Below are 15,005 nucleotides of genomic sequence, written 5' to 3'. Positions count from 1 at the left end.
CTCATAGAGCTGACATCGTAGATAACTACCTGGAGAGTGAAGGAATTGTGCGTATGGTGTGGCCAGTATATTCGTAACCTTAATCCCATTGAAAATCTTTGGGACGCTCTCAGCCGTGCTGTATCTTTCCTTTTCCCACCTCCCGCCACTCTTATTAAGCTGGAAATTGCTCTACAAGAATAATGGCAATTGCTTAATTCTGAGGTGGTTGACCACCTAATTGAAAACATGGTCACAAGGTGTAAACTTTGTGTACAGATGAGCGGAGATCACATACCCTATTAATCCTTTTTTTTTTTTTTTTTTTTTTCCATTTTATGCAGTTTATTTTCACTTTATACATAATTCTGTTTAAGTCTCCAGTATGTCATTATCTGATAACTTACAAAATTTTAATATTGTTTTCATTTCTGTACATAATTAATGATTTTGTTTTATGCATAAATATATATGCTACTTTCCTGCCGAATTTTGAGTCAATCAAAGCAGTTTAGATTTTTTTTGCATTTTACACCTTCGTGCTTAACTTTTGGAAGTGAGTGTACATGACAATAAGTAAACCTCTTTATACGTGTATCATATACAGTTCAAGTTTCCATGTTGAGACTATGTTTTGATGCTGAAAAGACAAATACATATTAAAGCACACACGGATTTCGCATGTTTTGTATCATACCATCATTTTCCAACCAGCGTTTTCAACAATATAGACTTTTCCCACAAAATTTTTCTTCTTTAACTGTTCAGTATCACTGAGAAGTAAAGACAGCCAAATGGATTTCACCAAATCATAAGGTCAGCAATAAGTTGTCGAAATTTTATAAGGGTTAAAATACAAAGAAAAAATGCTGAACTTTTGCCCATAGCTATGCTTTAAATGTGATTCATTATCTCCTGATCACAAAGTTTCTTCCTTTAAGAATGGATAAAGCTTGCTACTCAATTTTGAAATGGTTTCAGAATGAGATAGCACGGTTGTTTTTAAGAGAAACAACCTATTATTGCTTCTTAAAATGCTTTGTGAATTTTGAATTTGCAAAGACATTTAACACTTCAAACAAAGTGTACCCAAGTAGCACACGATGTTGCAAATTGGTCCAAGAGGTCGCAAAGTGGTCGTGGTAACTTTTATGACGTCTTTACAACGTTACGAAAATGCAAAATATTTGCCGTTGCATCTTGACAATTTGTCGACGTCGCTGAAACATCATGATATGTGATCACTTTTCATTTTAGCATTTTTTTCATAGTTCATCAGCATTACTTTTAGAATGAAAAGAGACTAAATCTGCCCTTTCAAGAATCTAAAGTATGCATAAGATTTACTTTGCAATATTTCATTACTTTATTTCATCTAAATATAGTAATCTAAGGTAGATTCATCTAATAAAATATAAATACTTTTGATTTATTAAATTTAATCAGAACCAAAATACGTGCAAAATAATTGTTTAAAATTTTGTTAAAATAATTAATATTTAAAATATTTAAAAATGAAACTAATCTATAAAGTTATTAAGTTATGCATTTTATATACTTTAAAAGATAATATTTCCAAAATCAATGCAAATCACGTGTGAGCAATTATTTCACTACTGAAATATGACATTATTATTTTTGAAATAAGGATGAATTTATTTGAATTAATATGGTGACTTTATATGAAACATTTTACCACATAGAGTGCCAAAAGTAAAATTTTTTCCGAAAATATGATTGTGCATGAAGATGTATTCACGGATGAAAATGGGGCGATTTTATGAATTCCGAGAAAATGTCCCATGTTAAAAGACGATGCATATTTAACAGCTGTCCAATAAATACGATGGAAAACTCGACAGTCAGGAGAAGCAGAATGGTACATTGCTTACTGAATGCTTATATAAACAAACATCTCGAGATTTGCACGCTTTGGCTAGCTGCCAAATTCGGACAAGTAACTGTGCAATTAATTGTGATTCTAGCAGTTCTTTCAAGTAATTTGGTAAAGATGCCATCTGTAAGGCATTTGAAAAGACTGACTTAATGTTTCAAATTGAATCAAGCAATAACTGATATAAATAATACTGCTTATATTACAAGTAAATGTAATGCACTGTCAATCAAAGAATGCATTGTGAATCTTCTCATTGTTCTGTATCTACTTACTTCAACTGCCTTCAGCAAGTGAAATTCCTTTGTTGTGAGCTCCTGTTTGGAAGCCTCTGAATTGAGGCGAAATCATCAAGAGAATGCTCAATTTGTGCTTATTTTGTTTGTGAATACCTGCTCTAAAAGAAATGCTACAATGCTAATTGTGAATATAGTATTCATGAAATAGTGTTGTGTTTTGGTGTTTTATGTGTTTCGGTGGTGTTCTCCAATCTCTGTTGTTCCAGTACAATATTTGGATACCCTTATTTATTAGCTTTGTGCTTCGGTTATAACGTCCTAAGTGCTATATCACATATCATTCATATTAATCAATTATTGTGTTCATATTGAAAGGTTGGGTCTCAAAATTAATTCATATAAAACCAAAAATAACATACTACAGTAAGGCACTTTCTGGCTTTGCTAAAAATGCAATCAATACAGAAGCAACAACAATTCAAGCTGTTATGGTATTGTTATGTTACGGGGTTCGTGCGGATTTGGAGTGAATAACGACGACGCTTGATGAAGTATCGAAAAACAGACTTTATTGGTATTAATCAGGATAGCTTCTATGTCACTTTTTACAGTTGTCGAAGATCTGCTATAAACACGCTGGAACAATCAGCGACACAGTCTTCACACTGTCAGGCAATAATGGTGGAGAGATCTTCACTGCAAAGCACCAGAATACAGCTCAAGACACTGCTCGGTCGTTCTCGGAACTCCAAGTACTCTACAAGTCGCGATGCACTCGACAACACACAGAGCACAGCACCCGACTCTTCGGTTCAGTCGTTCCCAGAGCTTAACACACTCTCTCAACGATGCACTAGCCGCAATACACTAAGGGACTCTACGATGCACTTGACGACCCACTCGGCACTCGCTGCCCAGCTGTTAACTCGATCGACTCACTAGACGAGACACCAACTATCTCACACTCTAGATGAGGCACACACAGACTGTGGACCAGGGTTTATATAGCTTTTGTATTGTGTTTGAGAACATTTTGGGCTAAACCAATAAGAATTCGTTCCAGAAGGATCTCTATCCATCCATGGCATATCGCCAATTATGTTGTCAAATGGGTGATTTCTTGCCAAATGTGGCAACCCTGCCTTCCCTTGCCATTTTATGGCAACTCTAAAACTGCTTTGCAGAGAAGCTATCTTACCGCGCCTGGACATTTCGTAACAGTATGTTCATTATTTTCAAAATACAAAGAAATTATTGGACTGGTACCAGTACTTAATATGACTGCTGAAGATGAATTAGATATATGTAATAGCTAAAATTAATAATAATGCACATTCTATAGTGTGTTGTCTTTCGTATAGTATGCAGAAAGGGTTAATGATTTTAAACAGTGTATGAAATGTATGATTGAAAAACTAGTGTTAAGGAAACATTAGCATTTTTATGAAATATTGTAATCTATAATTATGTGATATTTAATTGTGTAATATTAAAAAACACTAAGTATTTTTTATTGATTGCAAATTGCAGTTTTATTACTTTTCGTTTGGTATCTATTTTTCCAAACACTGTGTAATTCGCGCTTTTTTAAATATTGCCGTTATGTATGTTTATTAGATCAACTCAATAAATGAATACTGGAAATAAGGTTTTACTTTTTATTAAATTTAAGTATATTTTATTTTCTTTGCTTACTTTTTATGTGCTTGTGATAACAAAGAAATTCATAATAAATAGAAACAAAAAGTTTTATTGTGTGCTATTTAACAAAGAACTTACTTTAATGTACTTAGCTTACTATCATTATTTAAATTATTTTTGTACAGTAACAATAGGAAAGTTATTGATTATAAAAAGTACATGAAATAATCATTGTAATCTACCACTATTCTAAAATGTAGAAACTAAAAATAAGTAAATACCATTAATGAATAGAAATGGTAAGAAACATCAGCATTACAGTAGCGTCTCCACTCTGCGGGGTTAATGCTTCCCGCATGCACAATGATATGATTCGTTAGCATAATAGGCTGTATCTGTTATACACTATTGGTGATGTATCATAAGATTGGAGATTAATTTTGTTCCGTTAAATATTGTCACACTAGAGTTAACCCAGAATTATCGGTTCACTTGTGTTTTATAATTAGCGTGATTATTACGGAAGAAAATTTTTTTGTGTTTGGAATGTTCAAAGTCCTATTCATTCTGATGAAATCTACGAGTGCATGTTATTAAGTACCATCCTTCGAAATTAGAGGAACTAGCTTCTATATTAAGAACTGCTAGCAAACTTACATGTGATGATTGTGAGGAAGTTTTTTCAAAACAAAACCTGCTTCGTGCACATAAATGCAAAGAGCATTGTAAAAATGATGCATCCAAACTTGCAGAAGATAGTAAAAGTTACAAATGCAAGCAGAGCAAGCGGAAGTGCTCGATATGTGATTTTGCATCTATAAAGGCGGAATTCAAATTTTATTTCACAAGAACATTTTGAAGGGATGATAAAAATTGCATTGAAATGTACTATTTATGGTTTGTACAAGGGCAACTCGCATTATTTAACAAAGCTATGTTGATTATGGAAAGTACAAAAGCAACTGATATTGCAAATGAAATTCAAAAAATTTGTGAAGAAAAATGGACACAAAATTTCAGTAATTTCAAAGAAAACACATTTCATTGCATAGTGCCATTTAAATGATAGAATATATTTTCAAGCATGCGAGACACACTAGCAGCAATCAAAAGAATAATGTCAATTATGGGAACATCGTAAAAAAAATTGAAGAAAGAAGTAAACTGATTGAATCAACAGTAAAAGCTTTACTAAGCTACAAAATTAACAGCCAACTAAATTGCAGTGAATTTTTGATACTGTTAAAAGTAACAAAGAATTTTTTAACAAAGTTCACACTAGTGATAAAACACTAGTGTGAACACTAGACACTAATGATAAATATATTGAACACTAGACACTAATGATAATATAATTAATGAATAATATATTGAGTTACTAAAAATTTATTTTAACTCATTGTTATTTTTTGTTAATAACTTCTTTATTTAGGCTTTTCAATCCTTCTTTATTTTCCTTTTTTCTTAATAGTTGCTTTTCAGGTTTTATTTTCTGATCGAGTATTTTCTCAAAATTCTTCTGGTTTGAGCAAAAAATATTATGGTAAGCCTAGTCGTAACAGGATCGATGAAGAATAAAGTGTATGTCTTTTAATCAAGAACAAGAAAACATAGATATATAATATAGAAGATATAAATTTAAACAAATTTAAATTTAAATTTTAACAAACACGTAGAAAGTAAAAAAGCAAATTTAAAGCCATAATTTTAAAAAAAAAGCAAATTTAAAGCCAAAAAAAAATTTTTTTTAATTAAAAAAAATGTGTAAACATATAAAAGATTTAATTCTCGAACTAATCTACAATATCATTTAAATTCAGAAGCATAAGCAAATCAGGTGCAAAATCATTCCATGAAAATAAATTCACTAATTTAGCAAATTAAATTTTTTTTTAAATTGTTTGGATTAATTTAATTTTTTTAAAAAAATTTTTTTTTTTTAAATTGTTTGGATTAATTTTAATTTGCTAAATTAGTGAATTTATTTTCATGGAATGATTTTGCATTTGATTTGCTTATGCTTCTGAATTTAAATGATATTGTAGATTAGTTTGAGAATTAAATCTTTTATATGTTTACACACTTTTTTAAATTTTTTAAAAATTTCTTTTGGCTTTAAATTTTTTTTTTTTTTAAATTTTGGCTTTAAATTTGCTTTTTTACTTTCTACGTGTTTGTTAAAATTTAAATTTAAATTTATTTAATTAAATTCCATTTTTTCTTATGAAACATTATAGAAGATATAGATATATAATACAGAAGAAAATATAGATATATAGATAGCTATAAAAAATGCATTAGAAAAAAATTGAAAAATGAGTTTCAATTAATTGATTATGGCAAAGCACTCAACAACTATTTGGATGGTTTGGTTTATTTAATTACAGCAAAGCACACTAGGGCTACCTGCCTAAGGGGAGGGATGCCTTCATGGAGGACTTTCTAAGGGAAACTGGCTCGTATACACATTACACATGGGGAAAACCACGAAAACTCCCATGCAGCCAGCCCGTTTGCGGGATTCAAACCTCGGACCGAACTACCAGTGTTCAGTGACTTTACCGCTCGGCCGCTGACGGCCCCCAATTATTTGGATGAAGGATGCCTTTGTAGAAAATACGAATTCAAATAAGTTTCAAAAGAAATTTTATAACACTAAATATAGAATGGAATATCAAACAAAAATTCATTACGAAATAAATATGAAATAAGGTTAAGTGAAATGATTATTAAGCGTTACAGAAACCTACAGTATTAATTTAAGGCAATTAAGAAACATCAACACATCAACAAAGAACGTTTGTTTTGAAGAAAGAACAGTGTAGGCTTCCGCATAAGCTTTTAAATCCCCAGTAAATAAATTCCACATTTCTGTTTTTATCTGAATAACAAATCAGTAATTCTTAATCAGGGTTCGTACACATTTCTGCACACGGAAATTAAGTACTTTTAAGGACTTTTAAGGACCATAAATGGAAAAAATTAAGGACCTATGAGCAAATGGAAACTGAATAAATTCAATTAAAAATATTATTCTATGCCTGAATTTCACTTTTGTAATACCATCCTAAAAATAAAATAGATCCCTAAGTAGTATGCATTATTACTAAACATGAATTAACTAACATAATTATTAATAAGTTTGAGAATAAAATAAATTTCATGCAGTTTATCAAGTAGCATTAAATATTTTACAGTTATAATAGTTGAGCATATTTAAAAGAAGATAAATGACATTTACGTTTTATTAATAGTTAGCTTTATGCTTTTTTTTAATGTCTCATTTTGTCACATACTTGGTCAGTCTAGAGGTTTAGCAAATAGTAGGGAGATTTTATGTCAAACGGCATAGATTAAAATGAGAAGTGAGATCATAATCAGCCATGCTTCATGACAAAAGACTGAATGTTGTCCCTCTGCTGTTTGTCTATAGCTGCTGCTTGTCTACCTGCTGATTGGAACAAACCTGAAAAGCCTGATGTAGGCACAGTTGGCAAGTGTTGAAAGTTAGTCAAGCTCTGCTTAATGCAGTTAATGTCATAGCTTTGTGTAGAGTTCCAGGGGTTATAACCCAGTTAATATACTTTAAGGCCATAGCCATTAAATAATAATAATGGCTTTAATGGCCAATAAGCCATTAAAGCGCCAGAGGTGATAATTTGTTTTATATATAAGTCTCAAGTAGATGCAAAGAATAAGTTTTACTTGATGGTGTTGATGGTTATTTGATGGGTGATAGTTACTTGATGGGTTCTCCACACAAATGATTTGACGATTGGATTCCCTAAAAACCCCAGTCGCCGTTTAAAAGGGGGAGTATATAAGGTATTTCTCCCACCTTCTTGGCGACCCTTCGTGGTGCAGTGGTTTGTACACTGGTAGTGGTATTCCAGAGGTCCGCGGTTCGATTCCCGGCAAAGACGCTGTTAATTTTTTATCTTTCCTGCTTTCAAAAATACCTAATGTCTCTACAAGCCTTCCCAAACATTTTGGCTAGTTTATATCGATTTTCTTCTCTTTATTTATCGATCTTTTCTGACAATAATTAGAAATTTGTCTCAATATGCTCTCTCGCTAGTTTCTGTGTGCTTTATCTCCTAACTTGTCAACCTCTCCACAATGTACCTATAAGGGTTTACTTGATCCGGTAAAAGTTAAATAGTCCCTCCCCCCCCCGGTAGACGTGAAGCAAATTATTACTGTATCTGAAAGTAACTACAATATCAGACAAAGAACTTAGAATATAAAGGCATGTTCTGATGCTAACAAAGTCAATTACAGCTCACGGTGACGTAATTAAACGAGAACAGTCAAATTCAAACTAAAAATGTGGACTAGTGGTCAAAGATAATACAATTTTATTTTAATTTAATCTGCTCAGTAACTCTATTATATGAGGAAACAGAAATGGTAAAGGCTGAAATGATAAACAATTGGGTAATTTACATAATAATAACTGCACATATCTTTGAAGAATAATTTTCTTTATGTATTCGGTTTCTTTCTTCAACGTGTTTACTTTTAATTTTAGAAATTTTGGACTTAATTAAGGATTTCTGTTATTCTAAAAAACACTAAATGCATTTAGAATGTACAGAAAAAGCGGCTAATTTTATTTTATAGTAATATGAACATTCAGAAGAAATATGAAATACATATGGTAAAGGCCGATTACAGAGCAGGTGTGGCAGAATTTTTAGAATTTAGTGACACACAGAACAACAAAATCTAGAAATGGCAAAACTTTTAGAATTTAGAGCGGGCATTGGAAGCAGAATTTAGATAGGCAATAGGCAGCAGAATTTAGGATACACAGAGATTGCATCAGGTGGGAAAATACATAGCACCAGCTCTGTGTACGATGCATTTAGACACATTGGATGAATCTTTTAAATTGTAAGTTTTCAATTTCTTTATTAATAAAAAAATCTCTTTCTATAATGCCTGCCCAAGTGATAAGATTAGAAGCATTTTTGATATTTTCCATGCTTTTGTCTAGTGAAAAGTAGAGAAAATAAAAGGAAGATAAACATGTTAAGAAAAAATACTCTAGTATCAGGAGTAAAACATTCAAATATTATGTTTCCATTGTTCTTCCAGACGTTCTCCAAAAAGTAAGAAATTCATCGCAAACTTTCTGTAAAATGCATCCATTACGTGTTGATATGTTGATACCATGGAGACATTTTTCATTTTGTCACATATTTCACGAATCTTCTAGAATCGTGAGTCTATAAATCTTGCCTTCAAATCCTTCTAAACTTTCCATGCTGCAATGTCAAAAATACTAAAGAAGAATTATCCCAACCAATTCTGTAACAGCAAAAAGCCAGAAATATTTAAAAAAAAAAAAAAAAAAAAGTGTAAAATTAATTTTATAGAGAAAACTGATGCATATTCTGAGAATTTTGAATAATCTGAGACAATTACATGGGAAAAACGCTTACTATTAAAATATTAAAAAGAAGACATTTTAATTAATTACATAACTAATTTTGCTTTTATTAAGAGCTGTTTCGTAAATTATGCTTTATAGCTATATACCTATAGAATTTGTTTTTGAGTTTATTTTTGAGATTTAAAATATTGTATAATAAGTTGCCAAAATGAAATTCTATAATATGACAGCGAAGAATAAAAAAGTTTTTAATGTTATTTTTTAAATATGATTCTAATATATTACCATTATTTTAATGAAATTTATCAATGCTATGTTGTTTTAAAAAAAATCGCCGAAAAATTCTCAGATCTCGGAATTAAAAATTTTCTATAGAAACTGATCTTAAAATCGCCAGAATGTTGACAAGTTGTCAAATTTAGAACCATTTAATAAAAGAATTCACAACCCCAAAAGCAAAAAGTTGTTTAAGAGCTCTTTATTAGAAAAAATGAATTTCGAAATGCTTATGTTTCACTTCTTGCTTAGAAACTCGAGTATCCCATCATTTATATTAAAAATAGAAACAAATTATAACCCATGAACCCATTCAAAAGATAACCATATACGTCAGTGAATTGGCAAAAATATTCCTCCAAAATGCTAATTCACACTCAAAATGGCAGTCGTAAAAACAGAGAGAAATTTCAGATGATTAAAATTAAGGACCTTCCACTGATTTTGACCAAAATTAAGGACTTTTAAGGACCAAAAATCGATTTAAAAAAATTTAAGGACTTTTAAGGACTCTTAAGGACCGTTCGAACCCTGTTAATTCAAACAGTACTGAATATTTATCTTTTGGAACATGAATACTTTAAAACTTTTTTTTTTTTTTTTTTTTTTTGTGTGTGTGTGTGTGTGTGTGTATGAATAAAAAAACACAGCACACACAATTCGCAGCAATTTACAATGGGTGCCTGAAGTCTACATTCGTCACCAATCGCCGAAGGTTGCCATGCTGAAAAAATGTGTATCGCGCGTGCGTGAAGCGTAAGGCCAGCAGAACGGAGAAGCTACTCTGCATTACTAGTAAATACTGCAATCCATAATTATTGCTCTTTTAATTGCTTACTATTAAAAAAACACTAATAATTTTTTATTAATTGGAAATTTTAGTTCTGTTACCTTCCTTCTGCTATTTATACTTTCAAACACTACTAGTTCTTGTATTTTCTTAAATAGTGTCGTCATGCATGTTGTTCGTTAGGTTATTATTTCATTTTAGATATGAATATGGAAGGTTATTAGATGTAGGTATATTTTTGTCTGAAATATTTTTTATCACATTTATTAACTACTTTATGCAGTCTTTCATTTGCATATCTTGGAGATACAGAAGGTAATGGTTATATTTTTTACTGTGAAACATGAATAAATTTATACTTGAGTTCAGGTAAAATACTGATTATGTTACCTTAAGAACCGCTTCCTAATTTTCATGACAGGGGCAATTTTCAATGACTCTGAGATTTAACAGAAATAAATGTGATAATGCTGTTATCAGAAATGCTCTTTTTTTACCCACATATATATCTTTACTTTTATTTATGTCTAATTAAGTTTTATTTATTTAAAACCTACTATTAATGTTATGGATTTATAATAACCCCTTTCATATAATTACTCTCACTTAAGGGGAAAAAATGATGAAATCTTATAATCGTAACTTAGAATTTAAGTTATTTAAAAAATACAGTTTAAAGTACTGAAAATAATTAAGGCTATTATTAATTATGCATATTTAGTCTAAAGAGAAATTTAAAAACTATAGTTTAAAGTATTGAAAATAATTAAGGCTATTATTAATTATGCATATTGAGTCTAAAGAGAAAAAAATTGTATTATCTTCTGGTTTTCAGGAAATGAAAAAATATTTAAACTTTAGAAAAATACAAGGAATACAAAATTTTAAAAAAGAAGAAAAATATATTAATTAATAAGCTTATTTTTCTGCATAAATCAGTATGTAACACAAGAACATAATAATGACGTTTTCACAACCATTGCAAAAAGGTGGAATTTCGCAAACATTTAGGCATCGTGATACAATGTTTTACAACCAAAATATCACCTACAATAATGATGTTTATGCGACAAAAACCTCATCTGCAAAGACATAATGAAGACGTTTTTGCAACGGTTGCAAAACAGTGGAGTTTGACGGACATCTGGGCATCTTAAAGACAACATATTGCGACATTTTTGCAACATGACTTGCAACCAGTTTGCAACGTCGTTACGACATTGCCGTACTACATTGGGTACACATTTGTTTACTTTTTAGCCTAAATTGGCATATATATTTCTCATCTGTTTGTTCCTTCTGCAAACAGTATTCTGATTTTGCTTATTTATACTTACTTTAGGATATTGAAAACACTTAAGATAATGTTTTATTTGAAAATTGAAAACATACTGTTAAAAACTCAATATTTTTTGAACAGCTTGTAAATATTGTATATCATATGTTCATCACAATTTTAACAGATTTGAACATTTTTATTTGGCATACTTGGGTTTTGGTAGGACATAATTTTTGACAAAGGTATTTACTTGCTGCACTCAAATTTTTCTTGCAACTGCAAGTGCAAACTAAATTTTTTATAGTTCAAAAAGTCCTTAATTTTAATTTCTTTGAAATGAATAATCATAGCATTACATTAAGTCAAATTCCTAATGGCTGTTAATAGACTGATTTCACGATGGTAGTTATATGGAATGCAAGGAACAGTTATGGGATTAGTATTAAAATAAGCCTATATGTAAACACATATTTCTTCCAAAAATAAACATACATATTGCTTTGTTAACTATCAATAAAAATTATCTTAATAAATAAAGGTTCAATTATTTAGATATCTGAATGAGGGTAAATAGGTAATTTAGTATGGTAAAGAAGCTGAGAACTATTTGCCACGAAAGAATGACTTTATTATACTTTTGCAGATTACTCACATGTGCATCATACATACAAAAGGAAAGGGATGGACACAAAAGCAGATCTGCAACCAGCTTATTTCCCTATGGATGGCACCTTTTGGGTGTCAATAGACTGGATTAAAAAAGAATTAAATACTGTTCAATGCATTTTTCCCATTTGACAAAACCGTTGAATTCTAGAAGGGATAAAAATCAGTGAATTACCTTGCATGTCCAATGTGAGATTCTGCATATACAGTAGGCCCACAAATATACCTAAAACAAAAATGTTTAACATAAACAAATTAAATACTACTGAGAAACTACAATCATTATACATAAGAATATATTAAAACGAATTTCACTTAACACTAAGTTAAGGACAAAGATAATTGGGTAATGATGTGATATATTGCCTTTAGTTAATTATTTTTTAAATGGCAGCACTAAAATGTTCAAATAGCCTTCTATAACTACATTCAATATTTCAGGAAAAATGGATGGAAGGGAAAAAGAAAATTGTAAATTTCTGTTAATGGAAGAGAGATGCACAAATTTTCAAAATTATAACAGCTGATCTCCTTTTAATTCAACATTTTTAAGTGTAGAAAGAACAGGAACGCTGTTCTTAACCCTCTGACTGCTCAATTTGTAGGCTGAAATCGCTTCAAAAAATATTTTATTTTATTTTATTTTATTTTTATTTTTTATTTTTTATTTATTTATTTATTTATTTATTTATTTATTTATTTATTTATTTATTTATTTTTTTTTTTTTTTTGCATATTTTAAATCTATATATACTGGAGAGTTGAAAAATGCACTTTTCTTTTCTAGAAAATTTTTTTTTATATATATATATAGATTTTCATCATGAGAAACTAAGTTGTAGAAAAACCAATTTCAGATGTTATCATGAAAAAATAAATTTTTTTTTAAATAAATTTCAGTCGAATTACAGTTAATTTCTATTTATAGCATAATATAAAAAAGTAAAATACATAAAATTTAAGAAATTATAAAGCACTGAGGGAAAAATAGCTTAGAAATGCAGTTTAGTATGATAGAGTTCAAAACAGGTTTCAAGGCAAAGTCCAACTTCACAGTCTTTGCACCAGATTCAATAAATCTAATTAATAATTCAATAATTTAATTAAATAATCAAGATAATCGCTGAATGTTTTCTAGCAACCATTTCTGTAAGAAAAAAATTGTAAAAAGTGGAGTTTGAGTGGTAATACCACGTGCCTTCAAATGGCGCAATTTAGTGGACAATTAACGATATCTGTTGGCCAAAGCGTAAACTAAATGCCTAATACTGCATACAATTTATTTCAATGGTTAAACGGGGGAAAAAAACGGGATATGCTCCTCAATAAAGAAAGAAAAACACATGCCCTCAGAAATCGCGGGATGAGCAGATTTTCTACATTTGAGTTGCCTGAGGAAATCGCGTGATGAGCAGCCAGAGGGTTAATAGCCCAATTATAATAGCACCCTTTATTGACTGGTGGAAAAAAATAACAGTGCAAATTTCTTTAAGCTGAAGAACAAAATTGCAAGAAGTCAACTGATTACAATTTTTCTAAATCAACATTTTCTTTTATAATAGTTTTTTCTTTTTTTTATCCACTCTAAAGGATAGTATAATCTTTTCCTAGTAAAAAAAAAAAAAAAAAAAATTTAAAAAAAAATTTAATTTGATTTTTACTGATAGATTTTATTTTATATGCCCTGAATTATCCTAAAATAGATTAATTTGTATAATTATATTATATATATATAGATAGGACAAAATTGTTTCAAAAGAATATATTGAGTTTAATTAAAAAAATTAAATTTAAATACATATTTAATTAAATATTCTTTTTGCCATTGCTGCAAGGAATGAAATTTAAATTTAAACAAATTTAAATTCTAAACAAATACGTATAAAAGTAAAAAAGTAGAAAAGCAAATTTAAATTCTAAAAAAAGGAAAAAAACCAAAATAATTTAAAAGGAAAAAAGCCAAAATAATTTAAAATAACATGTTTGCATATTTTTAAATTATTTTAAATTATTTTGGCTTTTTTCCTTTTTTTAGAATTTAAATTTGCTTTTCTACTTTTTTACTTTTATACGTATTTGTTTAGAATTTAAATTTGTTTAAATTTATATATAGGACAACATATTTTGTCCTATGAATTCTATTTATCACTGCTAGATATTCTAGCCCTCATTTCCTAAACTCAAGAAACAGACATACAGTTATTTAAATTTAGATTATTTTTAGCACTTTTTATAAAATAAACTATAAAAGGTATAGCAAATGTTGATAAAAACCAAAACTTGATTGAAAGTAGTTTTTCATATAGTACAAAGTCCAAGATTCGGACTCACTGGTACTTCCGCAATTCCAGATTTGAAATTTTTCTGGATATTATATCATCAGTTTAAATCAAGTAAAATGATACATAAATATTATAAAATTAAAAATAAGAAATAATGATTAATGAAACATTTATGACCTTCAGGGAATCAAAATTTAAAAAAAAAAAGGTCAAGACTTATTTGTTTGCTTTATTAAACATTTATTTCAATGTAAGTTACCAAGTTGCTTTGTTTTTCGGGTACTGTTCTGTTACCAGGATTGGGTCCAGAAATGTATGTATGTATGGATACATATATGGACAGATGTGTTCATGTATGCATGTATATATGTACCCTGAGGCAAAAAAAAAAAAAAAAAAAAAAAAAGGGACAATTCTATATCTCCCATTCTACTGGGTCGATTGACGAAATTCAACTTGCGTTTTTCATGTCTTGAAAGCACGACTTAGGATATGTATTAGATTTATATATATAACAGTGATGACGAACCTATGGCATGCCTACCACAGGAGACACACAGA

The 15,005-nt window shown here is 29.7% G+C and overlaps 1 protein-coding gene across 5 annotated transcripts in view; it reads right to left on the bottom strand.

Moving 5' to 3' along the window:
* CysRS-m (cysteine--tRNA ligase-like protein, mitochondrial) overlaps window positions 1-15,005 on the bottom strand; it is a 185,809-nt gene that overhangs the window by 158,488 nt on the left and 12,316 nt on the right. For all 5 annotated transcript variants that reach the window (XR_015042169.1, XM_035370666.2, XM_035370667.2 and 2 more), the window contains exon 3: window positions 12,338-12,388. Coding sequence is in view for 4 of the 5 variants with exons in the window: in XM_035370666.2 (XP_035226557.2) it covers window positions 12,338-12,388 (51 nt within the window). In the remaining variant the exon portion in view is untranslated. The remainder of the gene's footprint in view (window positions 1-12,337; window positions 12,389-15,005) is intronic.

This window comes from Stegodyphus dumicola, chromosome 7 (genome assembly GCF_044657685.1).
Source record: "Stegodyphus dumicola isolate Sdum_Otavi_A_Nest chromosome 7, ASM4465768v1".
NCBI lineage: Eukaryota > Metazoa > Arthropoda > Arachnida > Araneae > Eresidae > Stegodyphus > Stegodyphus dumicola.
Note: the sequence above shows the minus strand (reverse complement) of the source record. Positions and strands in the feature narration are given on the sequence as shown.